The sequence below is a fragment of the Nesoenas mayeri genome, assembly GCF_963082525.1.
Source record: "Nesoenas mayeri genome assembly, chromosome: 2".
NCBI classification, from domain to species: Eukaryota; Metazoa; Chordata; class Aves; order Columbiformes; family Columbidae; genus Nesoenas; species Nesoenas mayeri.
The window spans coordinates 39,417,826-39,435,097 of record NC_137543.1 but is presented as its reverse complement, the minus strand read 5'-3'; the positions used below and the strand labels follow the sequence as shown (position 1 = coordinate 39,435,097).

The 17,272-nt window shown below is 37.4% G+C and overlaps 1 protein-coding gene across 1 annotated transcript in view; it reads right to left on the bottom strand.

Moving 5' to 3' along the window:
* Positions 1-17,272, bottom strand: part of ASPH (aspartate beta-hydroxylase) — a gene marked incomplete at both ends in the record, with an annotated part of 107,232 nt that overhangs the window by 17,869 nt on the left and 72,091 nt on the right. The window contains 6 exons of the mRNA XM_080364128.1: positions 3,632-3,721; positions 4,397-4,495; positions 9,570-9,706; positions 10,733-10,883; positions 13,999-14,085; positions 16,184-16,272. Of these exons, the coding sequence (XP_080220254.1) occupies positions 3,632-3,721; positions 4,397-4,495; positions 9,570-9,706; positions 10,733-10,883; positions 13,999-14,085; positions 16,184-16,272 (653 nt within the window). The remainder of the gene's footprint in view (positions 1-3,631; positions 3,722-4,396; positions 4,496-9,569; positions 9,707-10,732; positions 10,884-13,998; positions 14,086-16,183; positions 16,273-17,272) is intronic.

Below are 17,272 nucleotides of genomic sequence, written 5' to 3'. Positions count from 1 at the left end.
AGGGTGCCAGAGCACTGGAACAGGCTGCCCAGGGGGGTTGTGGAGTCTCCTTCTCTGGAGACATTCAAAACCCGCCTGGACATGCTCCTGTGCGACCTCACCTAGGCGTTCCTGCTCCAGCAGGGGGATTGGACTAGATGATCTTTTGAGGTCCCTTCCAATCCCAAACATACTGTGATACTGTGATATAGTTGCCTCCTTCCTGTCAAGCATTGCTGCTACAGATGCAATATTTTAGACAACAACAAGATATGACAGGACAGCTAAGCAGGGAAATATGAGGATAAGAAGTCCTGAACAGAGGGACTGAAGCAGGTAGCAATCCCTGCCTGGAATAGAAACCATTCAAAATCCTTTTTACTTCGAGTCATGCACAGAGTCTCTCTCTAAATACAATGCTTGAAATTTGCTCCCTCCCAAGTCTGCAACCTATCTAATTCACCTCCACCTAAGCATCACTCATCCAAACTAGGAACACGTTCTCACATCCCTTCACCCAACCTGAAATTTATTAATATCTCACTCTACAGAAACCAGCCTATAATTTCATGCTTGTGCTTTCAGGTAACAATACTCCCCCCACACCTTAGCACTGGCCACCTTCCCTGGCTGTACCCACCTCCCTGCCAAGTTCTCCTCCAAAACACCAAAACCTCCACTTCTCTTTCCATCAGGAGTATGGAAAACCTGGGTAAGACGAACACTGTCCCCAGCAGCATTCTGGCATGGTAGTTTCCCTGCATGACTAACTATTTAACTTGTTATTTGTTTTTCAAAGAGAGACATTTCTCCTGCTTTAACTCATGTGCCTATGACAGTTGTCCATAATTCTGCCACACATTTGACATGAAGGCTAAACCAAAAGACTTATTGAGACAAAACGCACGGTACCAACTCTTAAGGTAAAGAGGAATCATTTTACGGAGGGGGTCTAATGGAAAAGCAAAATGTACATCAGATAAACACATCTCTAGGAGAATAATTGTAAACTAGCCAGTAAACTAGAAGGAAAACCAAAATATTTTAGACACAAATCAGCCATGAGAATAGAAGACTTACAAAAGACTTACAAAAAGCAATGGGAAATTCTTCATGGATTATTTCTAAAAATTTCCAGGTGTCAACTCAGAGATCTTTTACTTCAGATATAAGGTAAGAAATTACTTTGGGTGGGTTTGTTTTCAAATTTTTACCTAACTCTCTAGATTGTAACCACAGATTATATTTTGAAATTTTCTTTAAGCTTTTAAAAAAATGTGGTACTCTGATTTTTATAACCCTCTTGAAATATGGAGGAAACGCAGCGTGAATGAACAGAATAACAGCAGACCACATATAAGCTTTCATCCTTTTCTTTCCATAAAGAAGCTCCGTAAAATAGTGCATGGGTCAAAAACAAAATAAACAAACAAACAAACAAAAAAACCACAAAACAAAAAAATATTATCTTGGGGTAATACACAGCGTATCTTTAAATTTTGATGTCATCTTGGTTGTCTCTGAAATGGAAGCATTATGATTTATAATGTCTGTTCCCTGAGATGTAAGTTGTATTAGCAGTGGGATATCAATAGATCGCTCCTGCTGACTGCCTGCGTTCATTTGCAATGTCTGGAGTTGGCCCAAATGATAAGGGGGATGAATTACTTGTTCCAGCCACTGACTGATGAGTATGAATGTTGCTGTTCTTTAAGATCCATCAGCTATAATTACGATGTATAACACTGTTAATCCTTCTCTATTAGAAGAACTGTGCTATGAGGCTGCCTTTGATAGAATGAAGTAGGTTTAGGTTGCCTCATGCATCCTTTCCGTCCCCAATTTCCATGAGAAACCTTTCTTTTCACATGCAGATCTTGGCAGTGGAAAGAGGAAATAATGATCGCTGTACCATTCAAGAGAGTTACAATAGCGTATCTTCTTTTCCAGAAAATAAATTGTTTGAGATGTACTCAGTTTATACATTCTGTGTGAACAGTATTTTGCTCTATAATACCTTCCACAGTATTAATTTATCTTTAACAGTCAATTTGGCATTTTATCAAATTATAGTTGGAAAGAGCATACTCAAATGCTGTTCCCCTAACACTTAATGAGACTACATTCATAATTCCTAATTTAACTCTAATAGATTAATATCTACCTTCCACAAACCTTCAGTGATAGCAATTTCACATGTTCCTTAAATATTGATCTCTTTCCTTGATTAAATCTTAAAGTTCAGCAAATCTAGCAAGGTCAGTAGGAAAAATTTAGATTAACAGTGGACTTCCAAGTGATAAATCTAAAAGTCTCCTCTGTCTCAAGAAGTTAATTTGTCATTGATTAAAACTTTTTCTGCAGCAGGTTTGACCATTAACTCCATGAACATCAACACATAATTATCCTGGCTATTTGGATGACATATGTTAAGTACATCTGTGGGGTATCTTTAGTCAAATGTTGCAATGGGACGCTCTCTAGGCTCAACTATTCAACCCAGAATACCCCATGAAAGCATACAGGCCTTTCCTTTTTGGTTTTCTGTTGAGAGAAGGACAGACAAACAGAGCGAGCATGCAAGCAGCCTCTGTGTGTGTGTGTGTATGCAAGCATACAGGTGTTTAAGGGCAAAATGAGGCCAACTAATTCTCACCTGTAAATGAACTTTTAAATTAAAAAAAAACTTAACTGGAAGCATATTTTATTGTATTTTCAGAGAAGGCAACCTTACTTAAAAAAAAAATCAAATATTATTACATTTCAGTGTTCCAGATCTGCTGTATGTATAAGGTAATAAAAGTTTCATGATTTATAAAAAAAAGGCAAGTTAATGTGAGGAACTAGGCTGGAGTGAGATCCCATACAGAGGCTCTGTTACAGTTCACCTGTCTATAGCTCATATTGGAGAACTGCCTGCTGACTGCATGAAGATATTCAAGAGGTAAGCATTCTTTACAGAATTTTATGTATCTATATTTCATACATATTACTAGATAACTAATTACAAAGCTTTTCATGGCTATTTCCACTATGCTTTTTTATGCTTACTCTTTTCACCTTTCCAACCTAGTAACCCAAGTGGGGTTTTTTGGTTGTTTGTTTTTAAATTCATGCCCATAGTAAAGTTCATTACTAATAACAGTCTTCAATAAAAGGCCCTTTGCTCCCCACTACCATGACAGTAGTGCTAATTTACACATTTAAATTTGGGGTTTAAATTAAATTTTCTTTTAAATTAACAAATTAGAAACTCTTATGGCTTCCAATTTGTCTTTCTTTGGCATGCAACAGATTTCTTGCACAAATTTCTGCTTTTCTGATCTGATTGCTAATTAAATTACTGAGCAAACACCCTAACTCTAAAAAAACACCTTCGTTACATATTTTTTAGAATTTTGATCCTTTGGTTCAAACTGCCCCATGCAAGCTTACATTAGTTCTAAAGCAAGGGATGATAAGAGATTGTATTGTAATGCCAATGGCAGATTTTTTCTCTTGCTTGTCTTGACCTCTACAGACACATGCTGGATTGTTGCTGCAATGGGACTACTCATGTTTTCAATATTAAGCCCATCGTTACATTTTTTTCTGAGATTCTGCCATCCCTCATTGGTTTAGACTTTAAAGCAAGAATATGTTAAACACGTACATCTTTGTCTCCCATTCTCTGCAAGGCATCACCCAGATGAAAATAAAAGCGCCCATCGTCTGTGCCAGGGTCACCAGACTCCAGTCCTTCCTTACAAAAAAAAAAAAAAAAACAAAAGTATAAGAGAAACTTCAATAGGACTTCTATAAGAGTTCACTTGATTGCTGTACATAGGCTGTCAATACTATGCAAGAGACAGGTTATGAAATTGGCTACAGAATATAACCACCATGGTAACCTCGAACTTAGGCTGAATGAATGCAATACTTTGGTAAAAAGCCACTGTGAAACGTTATTGGGTTTTCCAAATCCCATGGTCTCTCCCCTCAGTCCCTCCAAGAGAAAGGTGTGTTCAGAGATGGACATTTGCCCCTGACTCTATAAACATGTACACAAGCATTTCAGAAAGCTGGATTAAACTGGATTATTTTGTAGTATTCCTTCTCAAACACTCAGAGGTACACAAAAGCCTCCTCTGGATCTTTCAGGAACCTTAAGTTTGCAGCATACTGCCAACCTCAAAACAATTTGAGGCTCAGAGCTGTCAGATAACCACTAATAAAACAAATACTTGCTGTTTAAGAATTGATGAGTCTCAATGTACTGGCTTGTTTCAGTTCATAGGCAGTGATATAGCAATATAACTCTAACAAGCAGCTTAAACTGTGATTTGTAATTAGTATGCCTCTAGCCTGACATGATTTATACATTCCAATGTATTTTTCACTGGTAAAACATTTACTGGGGGTGATAAAAGAAAATTACCTTTAGATAGGGTATGCTCTCTGCTATCTTGTTTTCTGCCTTCAGGATGAAGCCATAATGTACTTTGGCAAAGCCATCATCTGGAGCCAGACTTAGAACCTGTTTGAGAGCAAACGAATTAAATACTCATGTATGGATCTATGCAAATTAACAAACTTGTGTACATTATTACTATTTAGTGATACAGTGGCATTTTCTTCCATTGCTGACTCACAGTTAAATTCTTGGCTTGGCCATACTTTCTTTTCCTGATTCACTTTTGTGCTTCTTCAGAAAAATCTATTACAAACCAAACTTTAAAATCTCAGAAGTAAAATTATTCCAGCTGGAATCTCTGAATTACTTTATTTTTTATTTGTCTGTGCTTCTCCACCCTCTCTTGAAGCACAGCATGCTACGTTACAGAATAAATACTCTTCATTAACACTTATGTTACCTATCCCAGGTTTGACTGATCTGAACAAAAGCATCTGCTCTTGAAAAAGTCTACATCACAGTCATGGGAAGTGTAGCATAGAAATATACTCCAAACAGTTTAAAATTAGATAGGTTTCTACCGGTGTCAAACTAGTCTTGGCAAGAGAAAATATACTACGCTTTGAAGCATAGTGACTACAATTTGGAAAGATGCTGTAAAATAACGCCTGCATCACATAATGGGACTGTGCAAACCCTGGAACACAAAGGGCATTCTCAGCACAAAGGTCAACGTGAGCACTCTTTGGAAGATCTTACACTTTTCTGGCCAAAAGAAAGAAGGTAATGCAAGGTCTAGTGCAGCAGTGATTCAAGGTGATGGATAAATTATTCTTATATAGTTGTGTGCTGCACCCTTTGACCGAGACCAAGACCTAGCGTGCTAAATTAAACTGAAAGATTTTGTACCCTGAACAAGATTCATGTAACATCTGAGTTACAACCTGGCTTAATTTTGCAGGAAAGGAAAACTCATAAGTGAATATTCAGAGATGGATATTTCATGAGGACTGTGCAAGACAAAGATTTGTGAGTAAGGTGACAGTCGTAGGCAAGGATCAGTGTATGGGAGAGTGTTTCAGGGAAAGGAGATGTGAAGCTGGCTGGTCTGAGTTCTGAAACGTGTACCTCCAACATCACTGAGATAGCTTAAGTGTGTTTAGTCTGTCTCAGCCAAGAGGAAAATTAAAAAATATCTTGATTTACTTCCCAGTTCCACATTTCTGTGATATATATATATTCGATATCATTCGTACCTCTATGCAATATCAATTACATGGTCAAGTTAATCTGTTGTTACACTTCCTTCTCTCCTTAAAATAAAGGTGGATGGTCTTATCAGGACAGACCCTCAGTCTCTGAGGATCATCACAAGAGCCTGTCAGTCAGTGGAATTACAGAGGCTGATACCTGCTGAGTGTCTACAAAACGATGGACAGATGAGCAATTTATTTTGCCTAAATCCATTTTTGAAGCTACTAAACTTATGCCAAGGATAAAATGTCTGCATACATTATAGTCATTTCCCTCTGCCTTTTCCAATCACTGTCTAAACTAACTTTTCAATGAAAATAATTACAAGCAAAACCATAAGTTCTCGGGGCCAATTTCTCTGCTTTCTCAAAACTTATTACATACAAACTACATCCAAACAAAACCAAAATCAGCACAATGTGGGTATAAAGTGTTATGAGTTAAAAATAGCAGCATTTCACTTATTTTTGCAGAAAAGAGCTACTATGAAGGAATAATCAATTTGAGAATCTATCTGAAGTGCATAATAAGATACATTATTAGCAAAAGGTGAACTCAGCAAGTCATAGCAAGGATTAGCTTGATTCCTAGTATAAGAATACGCTACCACCTTATGCATCTTATGCCTTTTGACTACAGCATTCTGTGTATAATTTTGATCCAAGAATCTGTACCTGCAGGGTGGACTGAAATGACTGACAGAAATATTTATTAGCCATATAATTTCTTTACAGTTCCTTTAACTATAGGATAAAGCTATCTGATTAATTAAGACAGGATAGAATTTTCTGTATTATGGTTCATTTAAACCATGCCGAGTTGCATTAAGGAATGATCTACATTCAGAGCCCCTAAAGAGAAGTGAAGAGATACAATCAGCAGAAATTACACTGGAAGTATTTAATGTAAATTGTATTACTCTGTTGCTGTTGCTGCATGCAATATTAATTATGTTTAGAAATAAGTTTTACTAAACTGCTCATAGCCCATTAAATATTAATCACGAACATAGAAATTAACCTCTGGGGCTATCAGTGGTTAATTAGCCAGAGTAGAGTACTGTGTTAATGTGGATATTCTGCTTTTGGTACCTGAAATAGCTCAATCAGAGCTGGCTTATGCACATCTGTATGATGGTGCACAGAGCCATGCAGACATACCTCAGCACAGCAGGCAGAAATGCTGCTACTGGCAAAGCAACTGGTCTTATAAAGTTCTCTTCTACCGTATTTTATCATAATCTGCAGATATTTGAAGTCTGAAGTATATAAAACTAAACACCAAAGTAATTACATAGCAAACTCATTACCCTCTTATATTTATACAAAGTCCCGTGATTACGACACTGAGAAATTCTTACAGCTGCATTGTCAGCAGCAAAAACCTGAAAAATTGCAAAGGAAAACTTGCCCAAAAGGAGTATGTTTTTGGTTCTCTTAAAGTTCCTTGCAGCTTCAGAAGCAGGTTTGGTTAATGTATTCTATATTTAAATGCTGATGTTTCCAATCTTCTGAGAAATTTTTACAGAAAGTCAAAATTATTTAACCTAAATGTTTTATGGAGGGACCTACAAAGTAGCCAGAGTAGCAAAGCAACATCTGAGACTACCAGAAAAGCTTGAGAGAAAGAAAAAGGTATTATCAGGGTTTGGCTCCTGCTTCCAACCATGCAGATGAACATCCTCCTTGTCTTTACGAAACCACCTGGGATGAGAATCCACTCAGATTACAGATATGGGGGATGGAAAACTGGACTTTTGTTCTCAGGAGATGGCACTAATCATGCTGACTGTTCTCCAGTCTAAATAACCAGCTGATTACTGTACCACATCTGTACTAAACAAGCATTGCAACAAGTGTGCCAACATCAACAAGATCATTAGGTCCACTGCTGAATGAGGAGGGTGCCCTCGTGACAGATGATACAGAGAAGGCAGAGTTACTGAATGCCTTCTTCGCTTCTTTACTGCTAAGACGGGCCCTCAGGTATCCCAGACCCTAGAGACAGAAGAGAAAGTCTTGCAAAAGGAAGACTTTCCTTTGGCTAAGGAAGAACAGGTTAGCAATCATCTACACAAACTGGACATGCACCATGAGCCAGCACTGTGCACTTGTGGTCAAGAATGCCAATGGCATTATGGTGTGTATTAGAAGGGATGTGGTTAGTTAGTCAAGAGAGGTTCTCCTCCCCCTCTATTCTGCCCTGGTAAGACTGAATCTAGAATACTGTGTCCAGTTCTGGGCCCCTCAGTTCCAGAAGGACAGGGAACTGCTGGAGAGAGTCCAGCACAGGGCAACAAAGATGATTAAGGGAGTGGAGCATCTCCCTCATGAGGAAAGGCTGAGGGAGCTGCGGCTCTTTAGCTTGGAGAAGAGGAGACTGAGGGGTGACCTCATTAATGTTTATAAATATGTGAAGGATGAGTGTCATGAGGATGGAGCCAGGATCTTCTCAGTGACAACCAATGATAAGACAAGGGGCAATGGGTACAAACCGGAACACAGGAGGTTCCACTTAAATATGAGAAGAAACTTCTTCTCAGTGAGGGTGCCAGAGCACTGGAACAGGCTGCCCAGGGAGGTTGTGGAGTGTCCTTCTCTGGAGACATTCAAAACCCACCTGGACACCTTCCTGTGTAGCCTCATCTAAGTGTTCCTGCTCTGGCAGGGGGATTGGACTAAATGATCTCTTGAGGTCCCTTCCAATCCCTAACATCCTGTGATTCTGTGAAATCCATGGGCCCTGAGGGGGATGCACCCACGAGTGCTGAGAGAGTTAGCAGATGTTATTGCAAACCCACTCTCCACCATCTTTGAAAGGTCTTGGAGAACAGGAGAGGTGCCTGAGGACTGGAGGAAAGCCAGTGTCACTCTGTTCTTCAAAAAAGGCAAGAAGGACGATCCAGAAAACTACAGGCCAGTCAGCCTCACTGTCAGAAGACAGACAGAGCACCAGGTCTGTTCAGCCTGGAGAAGAGAAGGCTGAGAGGGGATCTCATCAATGTTTGCAAATATCTCCAGAGTGGCTGTCAAGAGGATGGGACCAGACTCCTTTCAGTGGTGCCCAATGATAGGATGAGGGGCAACAGGCACAGACTGAAGCACAGGATGTTCCATCTGAATATGAGGAGAAACTTATTTACTTTGAGGGGAACAGGCTGCGCAGAAAGGTTGTAGAGTCTCCTTCTCTGGAGACATTCAAGACCCACCTGGACACATTCCTGTGCAATTTACTTCAGGTGTACCTGCTTTAGCAGGTGGGCTGGACTAGATCAGATTCTGACAGCTTGTGCTCTGCCCGTGACATCAATCTCCACATTTGTCAGACAGTTTCCAGATGTTAACAGGTTTTCTAGATCACAGGAGCAGAGTGGCCTTTCCTGGCACTGAAGTTTCCCCAGCCTGATAACCGTAGTATAAGATAGGAATATGAATCCAATGAACTGTCCACATCACAAGCCCCATGAAAGAACAACAGAATTTAGGTTGCCTACAAAAATAATGATGAAAACAAAGGCTAAATAGCTGTGTGAGTACTTAATTGCTTCATCACATGGTTAGAGACAGTGTTCCTGTAAAGAAATAAGCTTACTTTTGCTTTCCATGTCCTGCAGATGTCTTTTATATACTATGGATTACATCTATATGTGTTTTCAAGTATATTCCAAATCTGGCTACCAGAAGGTATAGGAAATCAAATACTATTAAGCATATGAAAAGCACCTGCATTTCTCTATGAGCAAAAACATTTAGCATGACACTATCAGGAAATCTGAATTGAAATTAGAAAACAATTAAGAACTGCACTAGAAAATAATCATACATATATTAACCCTTCAAAACCTGACATGCAAACTGTTTAATAACTAAAAAAGTAAAAAGCAAGCAATCTTTAGAATGAACATGTGAATGCAAATAATATTGCTCCTTGGATGAAAACTCACCTCTTCATACACTTTCTTGGCATTGCTGTTATCTCCTATCAAGAGGTAGCCAACACCAAGGTCATTCTTGATTGAAGTATCACTGGGAAACAGCTGAACTAATTTCTGTAGAGTAACCAGGGAACCCCTCATACGACCTAATTCGATTGAACAAGCCTTGATTACAACACAGGTACGAGTAACAGCAGTAAGATGCTTACACAACATCTGAGAAAATACAAATCAGAGCCAGGTGTTCCACTTTCACTAACAACCAAGAAGCAGAACTTGGAAAACAGTTGTGCAGTCAGAAGTGTGTTCAGCTGCTTGGTTGTTACTGGGGGTGTGGCCATAGAAGGACTATTTCAGGAAATCACTGCGGATGCCCATCATGCAGTGTTATGGTAGCCTCTAGTGGAGAATCATTCATAGTGTAGCAGTAACAACAGTATTTAAGCTTTAGTTGCTCTTTCATACACAGATGTCCAAGAGCTCAACAAAACTAGGTAGATATCAAAATAAACTTAGTCTTAACTGATTAAGTAATTACATTCAGTATGAGCAATAGTTCTGTTATAGTCCTACTATGAAATTAATCATGCTTTACATGCTTAAAATTAAATATGTTCCTTGATTTCTTAGGTGGGGTCTAGCTGAGGAACAGCAAGACCAAAACAAGTTGATATTATAATCCAGCCCATAAGAATAGAACTCTTTTTGCCACCAAAGTTGTCTGTGCCTCATACATCACAGAATCGAGATCTAAACTTTCAGATGTTATCCCTGAGTTCAGTTCTGTTCTTCTCTGTGCTTAGTGAAGGTTTATTCTAGGAATGTTTACTCTGCATATGCCATTAATTTCCTCACTATTTCCCTTGTCTTCAGTAGAAAAAGACAAACATTTTCTTCTTTCTGTGTCAATAAAAATTTTCACCACCTCCCAAAGCTTGCCGTAGCATCTAGTGCACTGTTGTCTACAGGCACTATTATCATACAAGCAATTATATATATTACTTCCCCAGAAAAATTTTAAAACATTTTAAATATTTTTCATAAGCATTTAAGAGATTAGGAACACAAATCCTACTGAAAATTCAATGGAATTGGCACTTTTAAGTCCTTAGTGATCTTTTGAAAGTCTCACTTACACTTCCATAATTCTTATGCCACCCTTCACATCTTACCAAGAAACTGCTGCCTGTCTGCTTCTCGTTTCAAGCTCAGTTTTATCAGATCAGAAGGGACATTAGGCAGACTGACCACCTCATCATAGGTGTTGATAGCTTTTTGCAGCATCTCATTACTTCTCATTTTCTCAGCTAAGTCATCTTCCGACTAGAAAGAATCACAAACTCATTATTAGAGCACATGATAATCCATTAGTCTTAAGAACAACTTTGTTTTCTTAAAAGGCAAAGTATGCAAATGTTAGACTATGGGAATAATTTTAGAATTAAATTTAAAATACACAAATTTGGCATAACAATGGAAAATTGTTTTGGTTGTACTTTTTGGTAAGGCAGATTAGAATGACTGCTAATTCTTGTTTCTGCAAACTGTTTGAAAGTGTAAGTACCAGAAAATTTTCAGCTAAAACATGCACTAACACAAATTTTTGGTTAATATTTGTATAAATCATTAATTACTGCTTTGAAAACTAAATGAAGCAATCAGTTTTAATAATATAGAAGAAATGTAAATCGTTGCCTATGGATTATTTGTATGCTAAGTCTCACACTGCCAGCAATAGGCAGATCAAAACACATCAACAAATATTTTGTTCATTGATTCTGACATAATTTATTTACATTCTTTCTTAGAAAACAAATTAGGAATTGACTTTATTCCTGCATATGTTGATAGAGTATCTACCCTACAACTCTTTCAGAACTTAAATTTGTTCAACAAGTCAAGGAGCAGAGCAGAGGATATATGAGATCTCTACTGTGAAATTACAGCTTCAGTGAAGCTCATGGAAGCTATGACTGATTTCATCTCTGGTATGGAATTCTCATAATCTGTTTCCACAGCTGAAAAAAAATAAGACTATATCTCAAACACTGAATTTTTAAAGAGTTACTCTGAATTGTTTCTAGAAATATATGCATTTTCATGTGCTTAATGCATTCTTTCCATATACTTTTATTTGTATTGGCTTATGTTCTTTCTTTAGTCAATTAGCAGAGAAAGGTGTAGATGAATCACAAGCACCACAGGTGCAGAAGCTCTTATTGGTCTATCTAAATTCACTGTTGTATCAGTCATACACATTAATGAAACAGCTTCAACTGTGTTAGCTGTACATGCTGTAGGAAGTATTTGGAACGTTTTAGTACTTCTGTCTTTTCTTTCCTTGAGCTTCTTGGGACTTGAGTAGGAGAAATAACAATAGTGTTACTCAGGCAAACAGCTGATCAGCCGGTTTTCAGAGTTAACTTCAGAAATCAGTTTTAAGCGATAATTTATTTTTCTGATGTACTTTCACTACAAAATTTGCTTTTCCTTTTTTTTTTTTTCTTTTTTTTGAGGGAATTGCAGGGCAAAGAATAGTAAAAGATACATAAGGAAGAAGCAAAAATAGTATAAAATCTGCATAAATTCACCAGTATAGATGCTACAAATGATAACAGGAGGTTTAAGACCAATATACTGTTCTTTTCACCCTTAAAGATGTTAATGACTTCTATAGAATATTTTTAATCTAGCCTAAGCGTAGCTCCAGAAATCAAACCACGAGTTGCTCAAATTTCTGAAGAACACTTTAACTATGAAATCTTTTGCAGAACTTTGGGGAAACCAGTTGCCTTTTAAGGCTATTAAAAGATCCAGAAAAACTAATCCTCATGTCTTATTAGAAACCGAATCACAGAAATAGAGCAGCACACTCTTCTGGTGAATTCCTGGCCTTTACCCTTCTCTGCAGTTTTACCTTCAGTTAGTGATGAAAGAACAAATTTGAATGCACTGTGTTGGTATAAATACCCATTTAAAAGTAACACTGTGTTACAATGTAAATCCTAAGAATAATTCACCTCTCAGTGAAGGCTATGACTTTCACATACCTCCAAAAGCCTTCCATTTACACGTACTGGATTCAATAAAATTGTCATCAGTCACACTAATGAGTGTTCAGTAAAGACTAGTATTAGCTTACGAAGGCTACTGAAAATGGAAATGAATTTGTAGTTCTTTTTATACATTCCCAGAAAGTATATGCTAATTATGACTTCAGATCTTGGTCTATATGACCTTTTAAGCATTGCTGAAGTAGTAGGTGGTGACTAAAAATTGTTGTAAAGGGATAAATTAAATTGTATCACTGAGAGGGGAATTCTGAATGATAATAAGCTTCACAGCTGGCCCTCATCATCTGTCCTCCTCCCTAAAAGCAGTGAGCTAAGGAGGAGGCAGAAAGCACATCTTCTTAGATAGTAGAATCATTTAAAAAAAGGTAAATACTAAAAGTGTAATTTAACAGAGTTAAACTACCTATATGAATCAAGGTGGTCTCGTACTGTAAGAAGGCAAATAGTTCAGCAGACTATCCCCTCACATAGAGCACAGACGTACTCAGACTGCTGTGTATCACTTGTTTGTGTGATAGTTGTTCAGATCATCATGGCTTTGGTTTTAGCATGACTCCTAATAACCAAGTGAAAACCGGTTGTGATTCCAGTTCAAGTGCCTCATTAATTTTATAACAGCACAATTCCCTTCTACAGTGAGCACTTCATTTTGCTCATCTTGATTAACAAGAGTTCAAGCAGACTTTTATTAAACCTAGTGCAGTGGGATTATTTTACTATTTATGAAAACACAAGGATTATTCTCTTCTCCCAACACGGCTCAAAGGTATTAGGAATGCAGAGCTTATTTTCTGATGCTCTGTTGCCCCCCCCCTTTTTTTTTTGTGAGGGAAACATCTGAAACAGAACTCACTCCACAATAAAAAGCTAATTAAGCCTCCTTGCCTAAGAATTTGTGTTCTTTATCCTTTAACACTCTCTCTATAAAAAAATCCAAATCCCCTTCCCTATTCCCACTAAGCAAAAAGCAGCATTTAGCCAAGAGCTGACTGACGTGTTGATTTGCCAGTTGCAGCAAGTAGAATTTAACAGCTAAATTCTGCCCGTTATTCCTGCACTGATACATCAGTGGGGATTTATCTCTTACCATTCATCAGACAGTTTTCACGAGATCTAGAGGTTGTATCTTATTTTTGTGTTATTTACAATACTCCCCCCTAGACTAAAGTTAGAAAAAAGCTCCCCAAGTAACTGGAGAAGGATAGAGGACTAAAACAGATACAATATGACAGATCACATAATTCTTTTTTTCCTTAGGAAACATCCATAAAATTACAAATGAAGCCCGAGTGGGGTTTAGAACTGTTCTGTTAATAAAAGGTTTATTTTATCTTTTTTAACATTTATGGCTTTTTTTTTAGTACCTGTGCTTTCCCATATCTTGCTCGAGGACTCTGTGGATATTGATTCACTAATGCTTCAAAGGCGCTTAGAGCTTCTTCAACTTTTCCCTGGAAAGCAGAGATATTTATCAGCAATTCTATTTAATAAAAATGCTGACCTAATAACACGTTAGGTTCCCCAATGAAAAAAAAAAAAAAAAAACAAACCAAAACAAACACAGACTGAATTAAAAGTTTTCACACATATTTTTGTTAGGATTGATTGCATGCTTGTGTAAGAAAAATTTGCTGTCATTTTTATGAAACAATATTATCCATCTTCCTTGGTTAAAATTAAGAGCTTTGCTTTTATTTTACTCGCTTTCTCCTTGTGGACTGGCAAAAATGCTGGAATAGCAATAACCTGTCTACATAGAAATGTAAAGATTCTATTGCTAATAGCAAAATCCAAACCAAATATAACAGAGAACAGAAAGGAAGCTCTAAACTTACGTGGAAATTTCCTTTCTGTGTACTTCACATGACAAACAGTATCTTAACTACAGTTCTTCTAGGGGAAATACTGTAGACTCATCCATAGCATATGGCTGTTTCTTCTAACGTTTTGTGAAACCATGTCCCTCAGGACACCTCACATGTGCTCTGTGTCTCTTTTCTGATGCATACAAACCCCAAATGTAACTATGGTATTTTAATGACTGATGCTTATTAGCAATAAGGACTGAGGTTGAGAAGAACCAGCTGCATCATTAGTTAGGAGGTAAGCACGGCTTGGCAAAATCTGGCATCAGATCTTGCTGCCACTTCCATCTCTTACAGATTTATAAATACGAGTGGTCTGCTATACACAATTGTCTTGCTATCTTCAAATATTACATCTGCCTGAGTTGTTACTGAACTTATCCTGCTTCCTACAAGACAAGCATGATTGTCTGCAACTCAATAAGAGACACAGGCAGGAAAAAAAGAGTCAGCCAGCAGACCCTGTGGGCTCATCAAAAGCTTCTGTCACAACTTTCTCTGATCAACTAATAGTTTAAGTAACATGAAGCATGAAAATGCTTTTCATTTTTGTATTCTAACATGTAAACAAGGCTCCTGGTGAAGATCAGCAGCAGAGGCAGCCTGAAGTTAGCGCTCTCTTTGTAGGTAGCCCTTCAGACCTGTCATGGACCTACAGGAACTCCAGGGCTGTATGGATGGCTATGTAAAGCTAAATCTGCACAGTCAGTCTTCTGAAAATCACGAATAATCCTACACATGCAATGACTAAAATGGCCTTTATTTTACTGTACTGAAAATAGTATATCTCATTACTTGGTCATCTCAAATCCAGAGTAAAACAAACACCTGCAGCTGTTCTCCATATACTATGACTGCCTGTGAGGTATAGCCAAGTTTTTACAAGATTTACAACCAAAAGACTTAAGGTCTCTCATGTCTAACTGTCACATAGTCTTGCTTCACTATTTAAGCCCACATCTGGAAAAGGGACATCTCTGCAGAGGTCTTGTTTTCTGAAACACTCTAATAAAAGAATAAAATTGGAAGTCATCAGAAGAGGATTTGTTTATTGCTGGGGTGGCTGTTTTTTACAGTCAAGTTTTAAAATTCATAACTACGAAGATCGACTGATTGATGTTAAGGTCTTGCTGCCATTGGTGAGAAGCAGGAACATCTGTTTGATGCTCTAGGCAGCTGAAGAGGAGCACAGACACTGATGGGACACATGTAGAATCCCAATAGAAACAACACCTGCTGAAAGATTTGCACTTAATGCTCACAAAGCACGTCAACACTTACTGAGAGATCCGTATTAACATGCTTATATTATTAAAGTTCTCTGATAACAGTTGACTTCAGTACTCAAATGGACAACAGTGATAGGACAGAGCTAACCCTGTTGCACATGATTAATTTAAGCAGTGTTTTGATGATAGGAATTCAACAGTCAGGCTAAATCTTTTCAAGGTTAAAGGTGAGCAAACACAAAGGAACAGACTTACACTTATGACTTCAAAAAATTTAAGATAAACTATCCAGCAGAAATGAAACTTGAAGGGCAAACATGCACTGAATACATAATTTAAAAAAGCTAATTTCACAGGAAGTAATATACAAGTAATTCTCCCTTTTTCTAAATTATTTTTTCTTAATTCATTTTTATCCACTGCCTACAGTCCTGAGTGAAACATGCGAAACATACTTTTTTACGTAGCTTTTCTGCAGCATCTAGTTCAGCTTTAATGGTCTTATCAAACTTGTTTAAGAGTTTTGGCTTCTTCTTCTTTTTAGCTAGAAGATATAAAAAACACACAGTTCATTACTTCTTTCGTATTTCACAGCAATTGTTTGGACTGACCTTTAACTAGTGACTGGTGCTGTGCTGGTAAAGTGAATGATTTTCAAATAAGGTAGTTTCAAAATATTCTGAAAAGAAATCAATTTCTAACTTATTGCAATCACAAGCTCCTGTATGAAAAAGCAATCTTCAGTTATTCAAACTCTGCAACCAGTTTTTTGATAAAGCATTTTTCATCTCGTATAGTCAAAGATTTTTTTCCAAATGGTTCAACTGCCAAGGCAGAACAAAGGGAACTGTTATTTTTCCACATTTACATGGTACTACAAAAAATATAATTACCAGGACATGTTAGTAATTTCTTAAGTTGTGCCTATATATGTATTCTTCTTTGTCAAAAGCAATTAAAAAACTTGATAAAAATCAGTTACTCAGGGTAAGAGGGACTCAAAAAGTCTTGTAGTCCAGCTTCCTGCAGACATGGAAATGTCTGATCAAGACCTTCTTTAGGTGATCAAGTTTCCACAGCTTCACAAGCTACCACATGTAGCAGAGCCGCAGCAGTACGTAGCAAATCAGTCTTGAAGTAAATTGTGTAAAGTAAATTGCATGTGAAGCAAATTGAAGTAAATTGTGTCAATTTAAACAGCTATTTACTTCATAGCAGTTCACTCTTAAACAATGTCTATTTGGTCGCATTAAGTATACTAGATGTTAAAAAAATTGCAAATGTACTACTGAAGAATATGACAGCACATGACTGCTTTTCTCCACTTTTGCTATAGTTAAACTTTGCTTTTGTAATTCATGAGGAAAAAAACCCCCACTTTTTCTGACACAAATAAGAGAGATATATATTGGCTTACACAAGTAACTACTAGCTATGTATCTCTGTAATTAGTAGCACATATTTTTGCTTAAATTATGCATTATCATTTTTTCTCCCCTGTGGACAATAAGTCATTAATAGTATGAAAAGCAGTAAAATTATTT